This window comes from Oncorhynchus gorbuscha, linkage group LG11 (assembly GCF_021184085.1).
Source record: "Oncorhynchus gorbuscha isolate QuinsamMale2020 ecotype Even-year linkage group LG11, OgorEven_v1.0, whole genome shotgun sequence".
Taxonomy (NCBI): Eukaryota; Metazoa; Chordata; class Actinopteri; order Salmoniformes; family Salmonidae; genus Oncorhynchus; species Oncorhynchus gorbuscha.
The window spans coordinates 27,834,275-27,852,501 of NC_060183.1; the positions used below are offsets into that span (position 1 = coordinate 27,834,275).

At 43.1% G+C, this 18,227-nt stretch overlaps 2 protein-coding genes and 1 pseudogene across 4 annotated transcripts in view; 2 read left to right on the top strand and 1 right to left on the bottom strand.

Annotated features, from left to right (window-relative positions):
- Positions 1-3,432, top strand: part of LOC124048435 (V-type proton ATPase 116 kDa subunit a1-like) — a 35,371-nt gene extending 31,939 nt beyond the window's left edge. For all 3 annotated transcript variants that reach the window (XM_046369218.1, XM_046369220.1, XM_046369219.1), the window contains exon 22: positions 1,938-3,432. In XM_046369218.1, coding sequence (XP_046225174.1) covers positions 1,938-2,031 — 94 coding nt within the window. In that variant the 3' untranslated portion in view covers positions 2,032-3,432. The remainder of the gene's footprint in view (positions 1-1,937) is intronic.
- Positions 3,433-4,730: 1,298 nt separating this feature from the next.
- Positions 4,731-8,010, top strand: LOC124047636 (annotated as a pseudogene).
- A 7,617-nt stretch (positions 8,011-15,627) lies between these two features.
- On the bottom strand, positions 15,628-17,102 carry LOC124047747 (C-reactive protein-like). The gene is made up of 3 exons (XM_046368054.1): positions 16,953-17,102; positions 16,713-16,783; positions 15,628-16,446 (listed from the first exon to the last, which is right to left on the bottom strand). Exons 1-3 carry the CDS (start codon positions 17,054-17,056, stop codon positions 15,830-15,832), a joined length of 792 nt encoding a protein of 263 aa, XP_046224010.1. The 5' UTR covers positions 17,057-17,102; the 3' UTR covers positions 15,628-15,829.
- Positions 17,103-18,227: the final 1,125 nt, after the last annotated feature.

An 18,227-nucleotide genomic window follows, 5' to 3' on the forward strand; every position in this document is an offset into this window, starting at 1 on the left:
TTCTACAGCTGCATCATTGAGAGCATCTTGAATGGCAACTGCTCGGCATCTGTCCACATCACGGCCCAGTAACTGGGGCCAACTATCCAGGACCTATATACTAGTCAGAGGAAAGCCCCAAAAATGGTCAAAGACAGTCACCCAAGTCATAGACTCCTCTCTGACCGAGGGCAGCACCAAGTCTAGGACCAATAGGCTCCTTAATAGCTTCCCCCCAAGCCAGACTCATGAACAATTAATAAAATGGCCATCCAGACTATTTATATTGCCCCCCCCATTTGTGTTTACACTGCTGCTACTCACTATTATCTATGCATAGTCACTTCACCCCTACCTACATGTACAAATTACCTTAACTAACCTGTATCCCCGCACACTGACTCGATGCCGGTATCCCCTGTGTATAGCCCAGTTATTGTTATTTTATTGTGCTACTATTTTATTATTTTTTACTTTAGTTTATTTGATAAATATTTTCTTAACTCTTCCTTGAACTGCACTGTTGTTAAAGGGTTTGTAAGTAAGCATTTCACAGTAACCTGTTGTATTCAGCGCATGTTACAAATAAAGTTTGATTTAATTGGATTTTTCTTTGTCACCAACCTGACCAAGGCCCTCCTGCTCCGATTGCTCAATTTGGCCAGGAGGCCAATTATAGGAAAAGTCTTGGTTGTCTCTGAGAACATAGGAGGCCACTGTGTTCTTGGAGACCTTCAATGCTGCAGAAATGTTTTGGTACCCTTCCCCAGATCTGTACCTCTACACAATCCTGTCTCGGAGCTCTACGGACAATTCCGTAGAACTGAGCTCAATTTCGAGTCTCATAGCAAAGGGCCTGAATACTTATGTAAATAAGGTATTTCTGTTTTTATTTTTAGTAAATTTGAAAACATTTCTAAAAACCTGTTTTCACTTTGTCATTATGGGGTATTGTGTATGGATTGATGAGGAAAAACATTTTTGTAATCCATTTTAGAAAAAGGCTGTAACATAACAAAATGTGGAAAAGGGGTTAAAAGCGGAAGTACAATTTCAGTTGAACCTTGTGTGCAATTGATTATCATTATCTTAATCCATCTGCCCTTGCTTACTTCCCTTGGCAGATTTGATAGAACCGTGGGAAATCAGTATGATGGAAACTAGTTGGAGCTATTGCTTCCTTCCACCCATCCATGTATCTCAGATCTGCCAGGGGAGTGAACGAGGACAGAGGAGAGAGGGAATGAAGTGCAGCCTCAGTCACTGGCAAGATACCCCCCCCCCTCTCTCTGGGGAAAGGGATGATCGACAAGTTATACTAGCTACATGTAGCTTAGCAGTATAACATCAGGTTATTTAAATCAAATGCAAATGGAAGTGTTCCACTTTTTAAAAAGCCATTTCATCCTTTTCTTAATGTAAATAATGTTGGGTAAGCACAAAAAAAAGAAGTTGACTTCACTTGGCTTCTCACCAGTTGTCAGCAAGTGGATGATGCTGTGTATGTTGCTTTCAGCCAGTTGAATAGATATTCAGCAACCGTCGGTAGGACAATCCAGCTTGAAAGCGAAGTAGGGACAGCAGTTGTTCCACGATTTAAAATGTTTCTTCTTTAAGGTTTGTTCTCATTCAGAGAGGAGTTGGTGTTACTGCCAAGCATCTGGCCTCGTAACTGAGGAAGGAACATGCTGCTCGTTAAAGCCCGATATGTGGCATAATGGTGCCGTCCAAAGACCGTCCAAGTTTATTTGAGGCTTTTTGACTCATGTCCAGGAAATGTTGGACGAAGTATCATAATTGACTATGATAATTTGTAATTGGTCTTGACATTCGAGAGGCAACCATTTCTTTGTTTTGTGTTGTGGCGGCTGGCTGGCTCGAGGCCTGGTCCCAAAACTCCATTGACCTGTTCAATAAACCACTGATCTTTTGCGGTCCTTTTTGTCTCTTTTTTTTAGGGTGGAGTTCCAGAATAAGTTCTACACGGGGCAGGGCTTCAAGTTCGTCCCCTTCTCCTTCGAGAGCATCCTGGAGGGGCGATTTGACGAGTAAACCAGCTCGGCCACATCCCTGACAAATCCCAGACGAACACCCCCTCCCACCCCCCACCCCCCAGACTTTTCCCTCTATAAACGTTTCTGCATGGACCCCCAAACTGCAGCTCTCTTACCCCCTCTAGGAGCCATGTTGTGACGTGTCGGTTTCGTGAGTTGTGTGTCTACGCTCCTCTTTGCCCCACTCCGCAATGTCGTGAAGTGTTGTTGTTGTTTTTCCATTTTTCACGAAACTCCCTCCTTCCCTCCGTGATGCCATAAGAAGTTGCTACATATGGTGTGTGTCGCGTTTCACCCATGAGCTCATCAGTCGCTCTTCATTCATATGAAAGATGGTCATGGAGTGTTTATTCCAAAACGCATGGCTCTGTAATGACAGCTGTTGACAACATGTGTATGTAATGATGCTATCCCGTAGCACTGCTGGTACTTGCATCATACAATTTTGTGAAAGTGGTGAAGAGAACAAACGATGGATCGGTGACAAAGTAGCAACACTGTCAAGTTTTATTCTCTGTTATCCTATAGCATCCGATAGCATCCTATGGCATCCTATGGCATCCTATGGCATTCCCTCAATGTGACTGGTGTAAAATGTTCTGGTATTTCTATTCAAAGAGAATGTCCCCTGTGTGTTGTGGCTCTCCCTGTATATATTGTTTTGTGCAGCATGATCTAGCTATTAGCGTGACCGTGTCAAGAGGAAATCATAACAGATGCTTCCTGCTAAGGATATGACCAAATTGAGATGGGGAGATTATGGGGACATGTTCAGGAGCAGTTTGATTTGACTGTATTTACTGAACCCGCTCCGTTGAGGAGCAGGCAGAGCGATATTTAAATCAAAACATAAAATGCCTTTCTATTGGTTACTGTACTGTACTCATTTACTTGCCCCTAACTCGCAGCAACTGTATTGTTGTTTATGATACTGTAGTACTTACACATATATTATTTTAAATGCTAGATGTGTAGCCTATTCTACCCTCATGTTGTTTTCATCACATGAAAACAACACTCTCTTTGGTTCATATCGGTGGTTGTGTGTGATGTGGGCTGTCGAGTAATGAAACATATCTATCAAAATACACACATTAAGTCCTCTCTAGTACAATCCTATGGTATGTAGTCATCGACAAATATTTATTTTCGTTCTGCGAATACATATTTTAACTGGTTGTCAATGTGGTCATCTGAATTGTTGTGTTGTGTTCATAGTCGGTGTGTACATGTACGCGTGTGCATGCCCTGCAGAAGGATTGGCCTATTTAAAACAAAGTCCTGTTGTTAACGGTCAAATTTACTCTGCAGTGTAACAGGTGCTCTGTCAGTTGATGTTTGTACATGATATCAGTCAGATGTGTTTGTGAAGGTAACTATTAAAACAAAGTGTCTGGGAGAATGGCCCTAGTGTCCTCACTTTCATATTGTGATTGTTATTCATTGTTGACAGTAACTATAGTACTTCACACAAATGACAATATTACATATTGGTTTCCTTACCCTGTAAGCAGTCTATGGAAGGTAAGACAGGAATCCATGCTTTGGTTTTGTGTACCTGTCTACTGTCTCCAAATGCTAACTTTTTATCATAGACTGCTGACAGGGTAAGGAAACTGATATGTATTTGTGTAATTTGGGTGAACTCTCCATTTAACAGTCATCGATTTCCCATGGTCAAGCACATACTTCCATCCACCCTCATCATCCCTGGATTTCTGAACTCACTTCTTAGGGTTCCTGGTTTTTTGATTCCCTGGTCTATTGTTGAATACTTCAGTAATTGATTTCCATGTATGAAGGTAAAGCCCTCAGAGATTTACAGGCCTCCTTTGTTTGAAACAAGAGGAACAACATCAACATGGCCCTGAATACACAAAATGGGAGCTCCGCTGCCAAGCCATCCCACCCACTTCCCAACCCCCCCCTTCCATATGGCCTCAGAAGCCTGTGGAAACAAACAACCTGTTAGGACAATGCATTGTTATAATGGGAACTCCAGGCTAACCTCTCATGCCTCTTCCTGATCAAATCCAGGCATACAACAGCTATACTCAATAGGCGGTCCGCATTCCGCATCCGGACACAGAACGGGGTCAATACGGACCACGGATCTTGACAAAAAGGAACTAAATCACAACTGAAGTGGACTGTTTTTGGAATGACATTGGCCTAATTGTCCCTCTTTTCATAGGCTAATTAGTCTAGAGGCCTTGGAGGATGTTCTATGTACAACCTGGTTGCCGGGGGACATGAGTGTATTACCAGCTGAGCACAGACGATAGTGGAGATCCATAGCGCCCACTAGCGGCTGCCCAGGCTAGCAAGCGGCACGTGGCAACAATCCACTGCAAAAGAAAATGTGCCAGGGTGCACTCCCGCATTTCCCCGCACGCAATATCGGGCGTTCCTGCATGTGGGCATTCCTGCATCTGCAGAAACCCCTTTTTATACTTTCATTGGTCCATTTTTAAGCTATGACTCCGGCACAGGAGGGAGGCTGGAGCGATCCAGTACAGTAGGTGGCAGTAATGCAAATAATATTGGATTCCAACTGCCGATAAACCCCACAGAAGAAGAAGAATCGGCAGAGGGCGACAACAATAGCTAGCTATAGCTAGTACACGGGGCAGGGACGACCGGTAGACAATGTCTTTCACGCCCGCCTTTCACTCTTTTACCGCAGTTCTGTTAACGATGGTGAGGGCAGGTAAGAGCGAAGGACACACTGTCTACCAGTATCAACCCCGCCTTCCGCTAGCTAGGAAGGAGGACTCTGGTAGAAATTAGGTTGGGGGCGAAAAACACATAATACTTTTATTCCCCTTTTGACCCACATTCAAACGTGTCACACAAGCATGAAGATGTTGTGCTCAAGGGGGGGCATTCATGCAGGACCAATGGGGTGCTTGAGGGAGGGGTGTTCATGCAGGAACAAAAACGCCACCCACGCGGGAACGCCCGAATTGTGGGTTGCAGTTGCACACTATTAGCTGGTTTCTGCCAAATGGATAGCAAGCACGCTCGTGGCCATCAGCTCTTTGAGTTTTCTGACGTGATGGCCAGAGAAGCATGAAGGAGATTAAAATATATATATCTATATATATATTTAAACTTTATTTAACTAAGTCATAAAGAATCGTGAGTAATAAAACAGGCAAGCACCCGAGAAAGTTATTTAGCAAAGAAACGCTGCCAGAGGTAACACAAGAGGGAGCTCAACCCTTCAGGCGATGAGTGGGAGATATGAGAGTAGCTGACCAACAACCAACATAGATTTGACTGCACTTTTGGACTGGGGATACCCCAAGCCCACTCCCTCCCTCCATAAACTTGGCAGACTTCATTTCCCTTTCAAAGCATACAAATTCCTGTGAAGATTGGTACAAGTCCCGAGCTCTCTGGAACATGGAAGCACTATTTGTATTTGAAAGAAAATCAGATAGGCATAAGCATGTCCTAGAGAACGTCTTAATTATCCATTTTAAATGAAAGAGGAGAAACATCTGGTCTCCACTAAAGCACTATTTTTATCATTCTTTATTTTATAACTGCGATAACAGGTATTTTGTCCTGTCAATAGCCTTAGGAATTGTAATATTTATACGGTAGTAATGTATCTAGCCTAAATGTGTCTAGCCTAAATGTGTAAAGACCCCTTTACCTTTTCTATATTTTCTTATGTTACAGCCAAATGTTTACTAATTTATTAAACATTTTAAACAGAAGGACCTTATTTACATAACTATTCAAACCCTTTGCTATGAGACTCACAATTGAGCTTAGGTACATCCTGTTTCCATTGACCATCCTTGAGATGTTTCTACTTGATTGGAGTCCACCTTTTGGTCAATTCAATTGTTTGGACATGATTTGGAAAGGCACACACATGTCTATATAAGGTCCCACAGTTGACAGTGCATGTCAGCAAAAGCCATGCGTTTGAAGGAATTGTCCATAGAGCTTTGAGACCGGATTGTGTCGAGGCACAGATCTGGGGAAGGACACCAACACATTTCTACAGCATTGAAGGTCCCCAAGAACACAGTGGCCGCAAACTGAGCAATCAGGGGAGAATGGCCTTGGTCAGGGAGGTGGTCACTCTGAAGGAGCTCCAGAGTTCCTCTGTGGAGATGGAAGAACCTTTCAGAAGGACAACCATCTCTGCAGCACTCCACCAATCAGGCATTTATGGTAGAGTGGCCAGACAGAAGTCACTCCTTAGTAAAAGTCATATGACAGCCCGCTTGGAGTTTGCCAAAAGCCACCTAAAGACTTGCAGACCATGAGAAACAAGATTCTCTGGTCTGATGAAACCAAGATTGAACTCTTTGGCCCGAATGCCAAGCGTCACTTCTGGAGGAAACCTGTTCCCATCCCTTTGGTGAAGCATGGTGGTGGCAGCATCATTTTTCAGCGGCAGGGACTGGGAGACTCGTCAGAATCAAGGGAAAGATGAACAGTGCAGAATAATGAGAGATCCTTGATGAAAACCTGCTCCAGAGCACTCACCTTCTAACCTTGAGTGACTTGAACCAGATTGAACAACTGGAGAAATCTGAAAATAGCTGTGCAGTGACGCTCCCCATCCAACCTGACAGAGCTTGAGAGGATCTCAGAGAAGAATGGGAGAAACTCCCCAAAATACAGGTATGCCAAGATTGTAGTGTCATACCCAAGAAGACTCGAGGCTGTAATCGCTGCCAAAGGTGCTTCAACCAAGTACTGAGTAAAGGGTCTGAATACTTATGTAAATGTGATATTTCAGGTTTTTACATTTACATTTACATTTAAGTCATTTAGCAGACGCTCTTATCCAGAGCGACTTACAAATTGGTGCATTCACCTTATGACATCGAGTGGAACAGTCACTTTACAATAGTGCATCTAAATCTTAAAGGGGGGGGGTGAGAGGGATTACTTATCCTATCCTAGGTATTCCTTAAAGAGGTGGGGTTTCAGGTGTCTCCGGAAGGTGGTGATTGACTCCGCTGTCCTGGCGTCGTGAGGCAGTTTTTATTTTTAATAACTTTGCTAACAGTTCTTAAATCCTGTTTTTGGTTTGTCATTATGAGGTATTGTGTGTAGATTGATGAGGGGGGATAAAACATTTTAATCCATTTTAGAATAAAGCTGTAACATAACAAAATGTGGAAAAAGTCAAGGAGTCTGAATACTTTCCAAATGCACTGTATGTTTGAGCTTCCTGCGGTCAATTTGCAGTCTACAAATGATTTGTAATTAAGTTTCGGCTCCCTGACAATACACTCAACAGAAAATCGTCCCGAGGCTGAATCTAGTTGATGATCTCTAATTCAGGCTATGTGATATCATGTTGTAATCGATTCCACACCCTTTCCAATTTCTCAGGGACAGTGTTCTCGTTCCTGTTGGAGAGCGACACTTTCCATGTGAAACTCTCAGCTAAAATCCAGACGCCCATTTCCGCTATGACCGTGTGCTTGCGGTTCTTCTCTGAGGTTGGCAGAGGCCAGTCCATTGTCTCACTAGCAGGCCCGTCATGATAAGGATTTGCTGTTGTTCAAACCATATGTGGGGGGAGCATACTAAGTGCACATCAAAGAAGCTGGACTGGATTTCTTGAGGTTGCCAGATAATAAGAATGAATGGAACTCCATCTGCTGGACCTGGGACTCTTACACTGGTCTGACCCAACTCTGGATAAATGGAAAGTGAAGTACATGGAAGTTTGTCACTTCGGACATTTCTATAACTGGAAAGCAAAGTATTATTTTAAGAGCAATACACATATGGGGTGGTGCTTTCATAGATTACAGTCCTTTGTGGGGGACCTGGCCAATGTCCACTTATGGGATAGTGTCCTCCCTCCCTCCTTGACAAATCCGATTTTTATGTGAATGGGAATTCCTTCACTCCTGGAAATATTCTAAACTGGAAAGCATTAACTGAGGGGAACGTGTTCAAGGAGAAGAGTGACTTTAATAATGTTGCCTGAACACTAGTATGCTTTTTTAAATCTGTCTTTCAATGCTCCAACAGTGCAGCAATACCTAGTAACACAAAACAATACACACATAATCCAAAAAGTAAAAATAAAGAAATTAATAAATATCAGGACGAGCAAACTCAAGAGTCAAGGATATATATATATATTCCAAAGCATTATGGAGTGCCATGGAGAAGTTTAGTTACCATACAGCAGATGGCAGTGGTGAGCCATCCCACCACCCAAGTAGTATTTGGACAAGGTTTGTGACTTAGGTTTGTATGATGAAGGCAGTCGAGTGGATTGCTCCATGTTGTCATCAGTGGAGGCTCCTCAGAGGAGGACGGGGAGGACCATCCTCCTCACTGAAATCACAAAAGTATAATTTAAAACATTTCAAAGTTATCCTTTTTAGATAAAACTATACTAAATATAATCATGCCACCAAATAATCGATTAAAACACACAATTTGCAAAGGTCTACAGTAGCCTCAACAACACTGTAGGGTAGCTGAAGGACAGCTAGCTTCCGTCCTCCTCTGGGTACATTGACTTCAATGCAAAACCTAGGAGGCTCATGGTTCTCACTCACTTCCATAGACTTACACAGTAATTAAGATAACTTCCGAGGACGTCCTCCAACCTATCAGAGCTCTTGCAGCATGAACTGACATGTTGTCCACCAATCAAAGGATCAGAAAATGAATATAGTAATGAAAGCAGCTTGCTAGCACTGCAGGGCATAAAATGTAGTGAGTAGTTGACTCAAAGAGAGAGAAAAATAATAATTTAACAATTTTGAATTAATTAATTTACTCCAAAATGAAGGAGAAGCAAGAGAGAAATATATATAGAGATTGTCATTTTTTTCCCACTTTCAGTTTCAATTACTTAGCTAGTAATGCATCTAGCTAGTTTGGCCTACTGAAACACCCTGCTCAAGCAGAGGGATGCTATGTTAGCTAGCTGGCTATGCTATCCATCACAAACCTGAAACTCTTCCAAGTCAAGGTAAGCTTTTGTTTTTACTAATATATTGCCACCTGGCCCGCCGATGTAACTGCTTACTGACTGTACACTAATGTTAATGCGTGATTGTAGCGGGTTTACTAGCGCATTAGTTATATTAGGTATGTTGACTAGGACGTTACTTTAGCTAATATTTTTTAGTTATTTATTTATTTCACCTTTATTTAACCAGGTAGGCAAGTTGAGAACAAGTTCTCATTTACAATTGCGACCTGGCCAAGATAAAGCAAAGCAGTTCGACAGATACAACGACACAGAGTTACACATGGAGTAAAACAAATATACAGTCAATAATACAGTATAAACAAGTCTATATACAATGTGAGCAAATTAGGTGAGAAGGGAGGTAAAGGCGAAAAAGGCCATGGTGGCAAAGTAAATACAATATAGCAAGTAAAACACTGGAATGGTAGTTTTGCAATGGAAGAATGTGCAAAGTAGAAATAAAAATAATGGGGTGCAAAGGAGCTAAATAAATTAATTAATTAAATACAGTTGGGAAAGAGGTAGTTGTTTGAGCTAAATTATAGGTGGGCTATATACAGGTGCAGTAATCTGTAAGATGCTCTGACAGTTGGTGCTTAAAGCTAGTGAGGGAGATAAGTGTTTCCAGTTTCAGAGATTTTTGTAGTTCGTTCCAGTCATTGGCAGCAGAGAACTGGAAGGAGAGGCGGCCAAAGAAAGAATTGGTTTTGGGGGTGACTAGAGAGATATACCTGCTGGAGCGTGTGCTACAGGTGGGAGATGCTATGGTGACCAGCGAGCTGAGATAAGGGGGGACTTTATCTAGCAGGGTCTTGTAGATGACATGGAGCCAGTGGGTTTGGCGACGAGTATGAAGCGAGGGCTAGCCAACGAGAGCGTACAGGTCGCAATGGTGGGTAGTATATGGGGCTTTGGTGACAAAACGGATTGCACTGTGATAGACTGCATCCAATTTGTTGAGTAGGGTATTGGAGGCTATTTTGTAAATGACATCGCCAAAGTCGAGGATTGGTAGGATGGTCAGTTTTACAAGGGTATGTTTGGCAGCATGAGTGAAGGATGCTTTGTTGCGAAATAGGAAGCCAATTCTAGATTTAAGTTTGGATTGGAGATGTTTGATATGGGTCTGGAAGGAGAGTTTACAGTCTAACCAGACACCTAAGTATTTGTAGTTGTCCACGTATTCTAAGTGAGAGCCGTCCAGAGTAGTGATGTTGGACAGGCGGGTAGGTGCAGGTAGCGATCGGTTGAAGAGCATGCATTTAGTTTTACTTGTATTTAAGAGCAATTGGAGGCCACGGAAGGAGAGTTTTATGGCATTGAAGCTCGTCTGGAGGGTTAATAACACAGTGTCCAAAGAAGGGCCAGAAGTATAAAGAATGGTGTCGTCTGCGTAGAGGTGGATCAGAGACTCACCAGCAGCAAGAGCGACATCATTGATGTATACAGAGAAGAGAGTCGGCCCAAGAATTGAACCCTGTGGCACCCCCATAGAGACTGCCAGAGGTCCGGACAGCAGACCCTCCGATTTGACACACTGAACTCTATCAGAGAAGTAGTTGGTGAACCAGGCGAGGCAATCATTTGAGAAACCAAGGCTGTCGAGTCTGCCGATGAGGATGTGGTGGTTGACAGAGTCGAAAGCCTTGGCCAGATCAATGAATACGGCTGCACAGTAATGTTTCTTATCGATGGCGGTTAAGATATCGTTTAGGACCTTGAGTGCTGAGATGCACCCATGACCAGCTCTGAAACCAGATTGCATAGCAGAGAAGCTATGGTGAGATTCGAAATGGTCGGTAATCTGTTTGTTGACTTGGCTTTCAAAGACCTTAGAAAGGCATGGTAGGATAGATATAGGTCTGTAGCAGTTTGGGTCAAGAGTGTCCCCCCCTTTAAAGAGGGGGATGACCGCAGCTGCTTTCCAATCTTTGGGAATCTCAGACGACACGAAAGAGAAGTTGAACAGGCTAGTAATAGGGGTGGCAACAATTTCGGCAGATAATTTTAGAAAGAAAGGGTCCAGATTGTCTAGCCCGGCTGATTTGTAGGGGTCCAGATTGTTCCGCTCTTTCAGAACATCAGCTGAATGGATTTGGGAGAAGGAGAAATGGGGAAGGCTTGGGCGAGTTGCTGTTGGGGGTGCAGTGCTGTTGACCGGGGTAGGAGTAGCCAGGTGGAAAGCATGGCCAGCCGTAGAAAAATGCTTATTGAAATTCTCAATTATGGTGGATTTATCAGTGGTGACAGTGTTTCCTATCTTTAGTGCAGTGGGCAGCTGGGAGGAGGTGTTCATATTCTCCATGGACTTTACAGTGTCCCAGAACCTTTTTGAGTTAGTGTTGCAGGAAGCAAATTTCTGAATTTCTAAATTTCTTGAATGGGGCATGTTTATTTAAGATGGTTAGGAAGGCATTTTTTTTTAAATATCCAGGCATCCTCTACTGACGGGATGAGATCAATATCCTTCCAGGATACCCCGGCCAGGTCGATTAGAAAGGCCTGCTCGCTGAAGTGTTTCAGGGAGCGTTTTACAGTGATGAGTGGAGGTCGTTTGACCGCTGACCCATTACGGATGCAGGCAATGAGGCAGTGATCGCTGAGATCTTGGTTGAAGACAGCAGAGGTTTAATTTAGATGGGAAGTTGGTTAGGATGATATCTATGAGGGTGCCCGTGTTTAAGGCTTTGGGGGGGGGGTACCTGGTAGGTTCATTGATAATTTGTGTGAGATTGAGGGCATCAAGTTTAGATTGTAGGATGGCTGGGGTGTTAAGCATGTTCCCGTTTAGGTCGCCTAGCAGCACGAGCTCTGAAGATAGATGGGGGGCAATCCGTTCACATATGGTGTCCAGAGCACAGCTGGGGGCAGAGGGTGGTCTATAGCAGGCGGCAACAGTGAGAGACTTGTTTTTAGAGAGGTGGATTTTTAAAAGTAGAAGTTCAAATTGTTTGGGTACAGACCTGGATAGTAGGACAGAACTCTGCAGGCTATCTTTGCAGTAGATTGCAAAACCGCCCCCTTTGGCAGTTCTATCTTGTCTGAAAATATTGTAGTTTGGAATTAAAATTTCAGAATTTTTGGTGGTCTTCCTAAGCCAGGATTCAGACACAGCTAGAACATCCGGGTTGGCAGAGTGCGCTAAAGCAGTGAATAGAACAAACTTAGGGAGGCGGCTTCTAATGTTAACATGCATGAAACCAAGGCTATTACGGTTACAGAAGTCATCAAAAGAGAGCGCCTGGGGAATAGGAGTGGAGCTAGGCACTGCAGGGCCTGGATTCACCTCTACATCGCCAGAGGAACATAGGAGGAGAAGAATAAGGGTACGGCTAAAAGCAATAAGAATTGGTCGTTTAGAATGTCTGGAACAGAGAGTAAAAGGAGGTTTCTGGGGGCGATAAAATAGCATCAAGGTATAATGTACAGACAAATGTATGGTAGGATGTGAATACAGTGGAGGTAAACCTAGGTATTGAGTGATGAAGAGAGAGATATTGTCTCTAGAAACATCATTGAAACCAGGAGATGTCATTGCATGTGTGGGTGATGGAACTAATAAATTGGATAAGGTATAGTGAGCAGGACTAGAGGCTCTACAGTGAAATAAGCCAATAAACACTATCCAGAACAGCAATGGACGAGACATATTGACATTAAGGAGAGGCATCCTTAGTCGAGTGATCAAAAGGGTCCAGTGAGTGGGGAGGTTGGTTTGGAGGTCACGGCGATTTAGACAGCTAGCCAGGACATCGGTAGCAAGCTAGCATAGGATGGAGGTCTGTTGTTAGCCACCTCTTGCGTTCCGTCAGTAGATTAGTGGGGTTCCGTGTGGTAGAGCGGATTAGTCCAAATCACACAAAAAAAAAAAAAATTAAAACAATAGATATAGTTATAGAGGCCCAAGAAGAAACATAATAATAATAAAAATAAATAAATTGTCCGATTGTCTATTCTGAGAGCAGCCGGTTAGCAGGCCGCAGATGGGCGTTCAGGTAACGTCGCGACGGAGGAGCCAGCCGGATCTCCTTCGGGTAGATAACGTCGGCAGTCCAGTTGTGAAGGCCCGGTGGGGCTCCGCGTAGGCAGTAAAACGGGTCCGGATAGGTGACTGCAGCCCAGGAGTGATTGACGGAGCTCAGGAGTGATTGACGGAGCTCAGGAGTGATTGACGGAGCTGGCTAGCTCCGGAGTAATTGATGTTTGCTCCGGAATCGACGAGAGCAGAGAGACACACGGATAGCAGCTAGCTAGCTGTGAGATCCGGGAATGAATGTCCAGAGAGCAGTTGAAATCCAAGGACATGGAGAGAAAATTGGTCCGGTGTGTTCCGTTACGAGCCGCGCTGCGCCGTACAAAACTGGCGATAGATTTTCGAGCTAAAGGATAGCTGATGACCACAAACCGTGGTTAGCTGAATACTAACGATTTGCCAGTAAAGAAGCTAACTAGCTTCTGAACTAGCTTCTGAACTAGCTTCTGGCTAGTTTCTGGCTAGCTTCTTGGAGGATTGCAGATTTGAGGTAAATAATACTTATTTATAAATATAAATTGGTGAGGCGGGTTACAGGAGAGTGTTTTGAAGATGAGTTGATGGAAAATAAAAATAAAATGTATGTGAAAAAAGTTGTAAATATATATACATACAGGACACGACAAGACGAGGACAAAAGACGTCTGAACTGCTGTGCCATCTCGGGACTATATGGTGACAACGATGTAGGCTGTGGCTTGGAAAGTTTTTTTAGCATGGCCACATACAGCTGATGTGTTGTGCATTGAATTCCACAAGCGAAGGGAAAGGGGGTGAGGACGAGAGCTCAAAGATGCGAGAACGAGTACAACTTGGCTGTGTGTTCACACGTGATCAGGGGTGTATTCATTCCGCCTATTCTGTTGAAAAACATTTCTTAAATGGAAGCAAACTGAACAAAACAAGGATAAACATGAATTTGTCCAATAGAAACTCTCGTCTGTAACTGTTGGACTAATGATTACGTCCTATATCAGCTAGATGCAGGCAAGAGTGTGCAAGGCGGTATTGAATCTGTGAATGTGTCACTGTCTGTGTCCTCAAAGTTGTCTCTGACCTGTGTGTACCGACATTGTAAACGTTCATTCATATGCTTCCATTGAACCTCATGATGGGTAAAGGGAAAATGTGTGTAACATGTAGTACCCTAAATCTATTGCTGTTACATTGAACTGGGTGAATGGAATATGAATGACAGTCATCCAATATGCTGTAATAGAAAGAAGGCTATGCTCATAAAAAAACAAATTGTCCTCTGTTCAGGGGCAGAACGACAGATTTGTACCTTGTCAGCTCAGGGATTTGAACTTGCAACCTGTCAGTTACTAGTCCAACGCTCTAACCACTAGGCTACCCTGCCTACTTTAGCACTCAGAACGGCCTCATTTTGGGGGGGGGGGGTTATGGATCTGCAAGCTGACTAAAGCGTTCGACAGGGATGCTGGCCCATGTTGACTTCAATGCTTCCTACAGTTTTGTCAAGTTGGCTGGATGTCCTTTGGGTGGTAGACCTTTCTTGATACACATGGGAAACAGTTGAGCATGAAAAACTCACACACTCAAACATGTGCGCCGGGCACCTACTACCATGACATGGCACACATACACAATCCATGTCTAAATTGTCTCAAGGCTATAATATCCTTCTTTAACCTGTCTCCTCCCCTTCAGCTACACTGATTGAAGTGGATTTAACAGATAACATCAATAAGGGACCATAGCTTTCACCTGGTCAGTCTATCCATGTCATGGAAAGAGCAGGTGTTCCTAATGTTTTGTACACTCAGTGTACAGTTGCAGGGGTGCAACTTTCACTGGGGATGGTGGGGCTCCACCCACATTCTGAAATTGTCCTGCTCAGTTTAATCAATGGAATGTGATACAAAATAGGAAACAGTGTGCTTTATGACCATGCAGACGCCCCCGAGCGGTCGGGTAGGCTGTTTGGAGTGTTTATCTGACTGGATTCAAAATGTAAACACTTCTAAAACCAAAGTTGCACCCCTTTATAGGGGACATGAGGAGTAGGCTACCAATATGGCGGACGGTGGCTTTCGAACAAATTGTCTCATCAAGTTATTTAAAATAAATGACACAAATTATATTATAATTATCTTGATATTTAAGATGACATGTTTGTATGAAATATAATCCTATATTCTTACAATAAGTATTTTTTTTAGATCAATTACCAGACTAGGAGTTATAGGCCTATAAGGAGCGGGAGTAGAGAACCCAGACGCAGCTGTTTGGAATCAAAGCTTGACACTGTAACATGAGATCAACTGATCTGCTGGTTTATTCTTGTGGGTTTTTAGTTGCAGGAAAGTTGTTTCAACACGCTGGTGCATGAACTCCAGCGTTAATACAGAGCTGCATGTGGTTCTGCCTGGTAGTTGCAATTGGCCAGCAAAGTCATTCATCTTCTGTTTACACAACGACCTTGTGCACACAGACACACTGGAAAAATGTCAATAAAGACATCTTTCTTTTTCGGTTTCATTCTCCTGTGAAAATAACACTTTACACTATTTCAAAAGTCATCTGTATACAAACGCTAAATGAAAGACAGACAAACATTTATCAGAAATTATTGAAACTTTATTGCACTATTCTTTTCTATTAATTGAATACTCAGGAACATAAAAAATATGGGATATTGATTCGTAACAGAGCTTTTAAAGTGAAAGCTGCTATGAACATACAAATGATGATGACAGTAATCATAATACATTTGAACACATTAGCAATACCTGGTACAAATGTATTGCTCTTGGTTCACTAACAGTTATAGTCACTTATCTCCTTGAACACCCCTCCCCCAGTAGTGAACTCCAATGCTTTCCAGTTGAGAATATTTCCTGGAGTAAAGTTTTTCCCTTGCATATACAATTTGATTTGGCAAGGAGAGATGACACTGTCCCAGAAGTGTACATCAGTAACATCCCCCACAAAGGATTGTGATGCAACAAACCTTCCACCATAACTGCCTTGGTTTTGACCTAAGATTATACTTGGTTTTCCATTTATAGGGCCATTTGGCTTAAGAATCTTCGATGCACTTCGTCTCCCATTCGCCCACATCTGGGTGAGACCAGTTTTAGAGTCCCAGGTGCCACAAAAAGAGATCCATGCATTTCTATTTTCTGGCAAACCGCTGATAGTAACAGAATTTCCTCTGATATTCAGTTTATACCCACCCTTTGATTGCATACACAGATTGATATCTTTGGGATCAGAGGGGGTTGCTAGAGAAAAAAGGGACTGGTCCCGGTGTTCCTCAGTGAAGAACCTCTGACACATGGTCATAGCAGTAACAGGCTTTGAGACGTTGACAGAGAGTTTTACAAACGAGTTGCTTGTCTCGACTGGGATGATGAACTTTTTCCCTGAGAGATCTGTATGGGTTAAAAATGAGAGAAGGAGAGAAGCTCACCAACAGAAATGTAACAGAAATCAACTTGACCCAGTATGATGAAAATATAGAGCTTTAAAAAAAAAGTTATTTCACCACAGATTAGTTTAACAATATTTGCAATGCAACATAATCGGAAGAGAATTTGCAGACACTCAGTGACAGCAAATATTCGCACAGTTGAGTCCATGTAGGGCCAGATCTACTACATGGTTAAAATTACAAGTGAAAACTTGAGAGATCATTCACCTTGATGTTCAGCATAACAACCATAGATCAGAAACAGCAGAACCAGCAGCTTCTCCATCCACTTTAGTACACTGTAAAAAGAGAACAAAAGGTACTGAAAGTATGACATCTGCTGCCTGTTAAACCTGCCTTCAAGAACCATTCTGAGTGCTTTGTACACAAGAAAAACAGTGCTAAATGTTGCCGATCTGCATAATCAATTGAAAAACTATTGTATTTTAGTAAAGTCATTCAAATTGCCTTTCCATGTCTTCTTGTTTAAAAGACTTGATGAAGCAAATGTCCAGGATAGCAGTTTTACTCGAGCTCTCTTCCGCGTCTTTCTCTTCTACTGTAAAAGTCATAGACTTTTAAAGGGGAATGGGTGGATCTATTATGAACCAATGGTGAAGAGAGTCAGATAAATACACTCTCCTCCTCTGGTTGCCATGTTTTACCAGTGAGTGTAAGTGGGTCATTCATATCAAAGCTGCAGGTCATTCATCTTTGCACACAGTATATTCCGAGACACAAACTCCGTACCCTCTCTACAGAGAAACAACTAGAACCTATTAGAAGCTTTGTCAATCCCACTGACACAGAAAATGGTGACAGTAGCTTTCTTCATGGCTATGTCCGAATTACTCTTATTTTACTCTTACTTTTGGTCATGTAGTGTAATTGTATGTGGACACCTGCTCGTCAAACATATCATTCCAAAATGATGGGCATTACTATGGAGTTGGTCCCCCCTTGGCTGCTGTAACAGCCTCCACTCTTCTGGGAAGTCTTTCCAGTAGATGTTGGAACATTGGAAGCAAGTCTCTGCAGCATTCCACCACAAAAAGCATTAGTGAGGTCGAGGTGATGTTGGGTGATTAGGCCTGGCTCGCAGTCTGCGTTCCAATTCATCTCAAAGGTGTTCAATGGGTTGAGGTCAGGGCTCTATGCAGGCCAGTCAAGTTCTTCCACACCAATCTCGATAAACCATTTCTGTATGGACCTCGCTTCGTGCATGGGGGAATTGTCATGTTGAAACAGGAAAGGGACTTCCCCAAACTGTGGCCACAAAGTTGGAATCATAGAATTGTCTAGAATGTAATTGTATGCTGTAGCGTTAAGATTTCCCTCCACTGGAACGAAGGGGCCTAGCCCGAACCATGAAAAACAGCCCCAGACCACTATTCCTCCTACACTAAACTTTAAAGTTGGCACTATGCAATCGGGCAGGTAGCGTTCTCCTGGCATTCGCTAAACCCTGATTCGTCCGTCAGACTGCCAGATGTTGAAGCATGATTCCTCACTCCAGAGAACGCATTTCCACTGCTCCAGAGTCCAATGGCAGCGATCTTTACACCACTCCAGCCGACGCTTGGCATTGCGCATGGTGATCTTAAGCTTGTGTACCTCTGCTCGGCCATGGAAACCCATTTCATGAAGCTCCTGACAAACAGTTATCGTGCTGACTTTGCTTCCTGAGCCATTTGGAACTTGGTAATGAGTGTTGCACGCGCTACGCACTTCAGCACTTGGCGG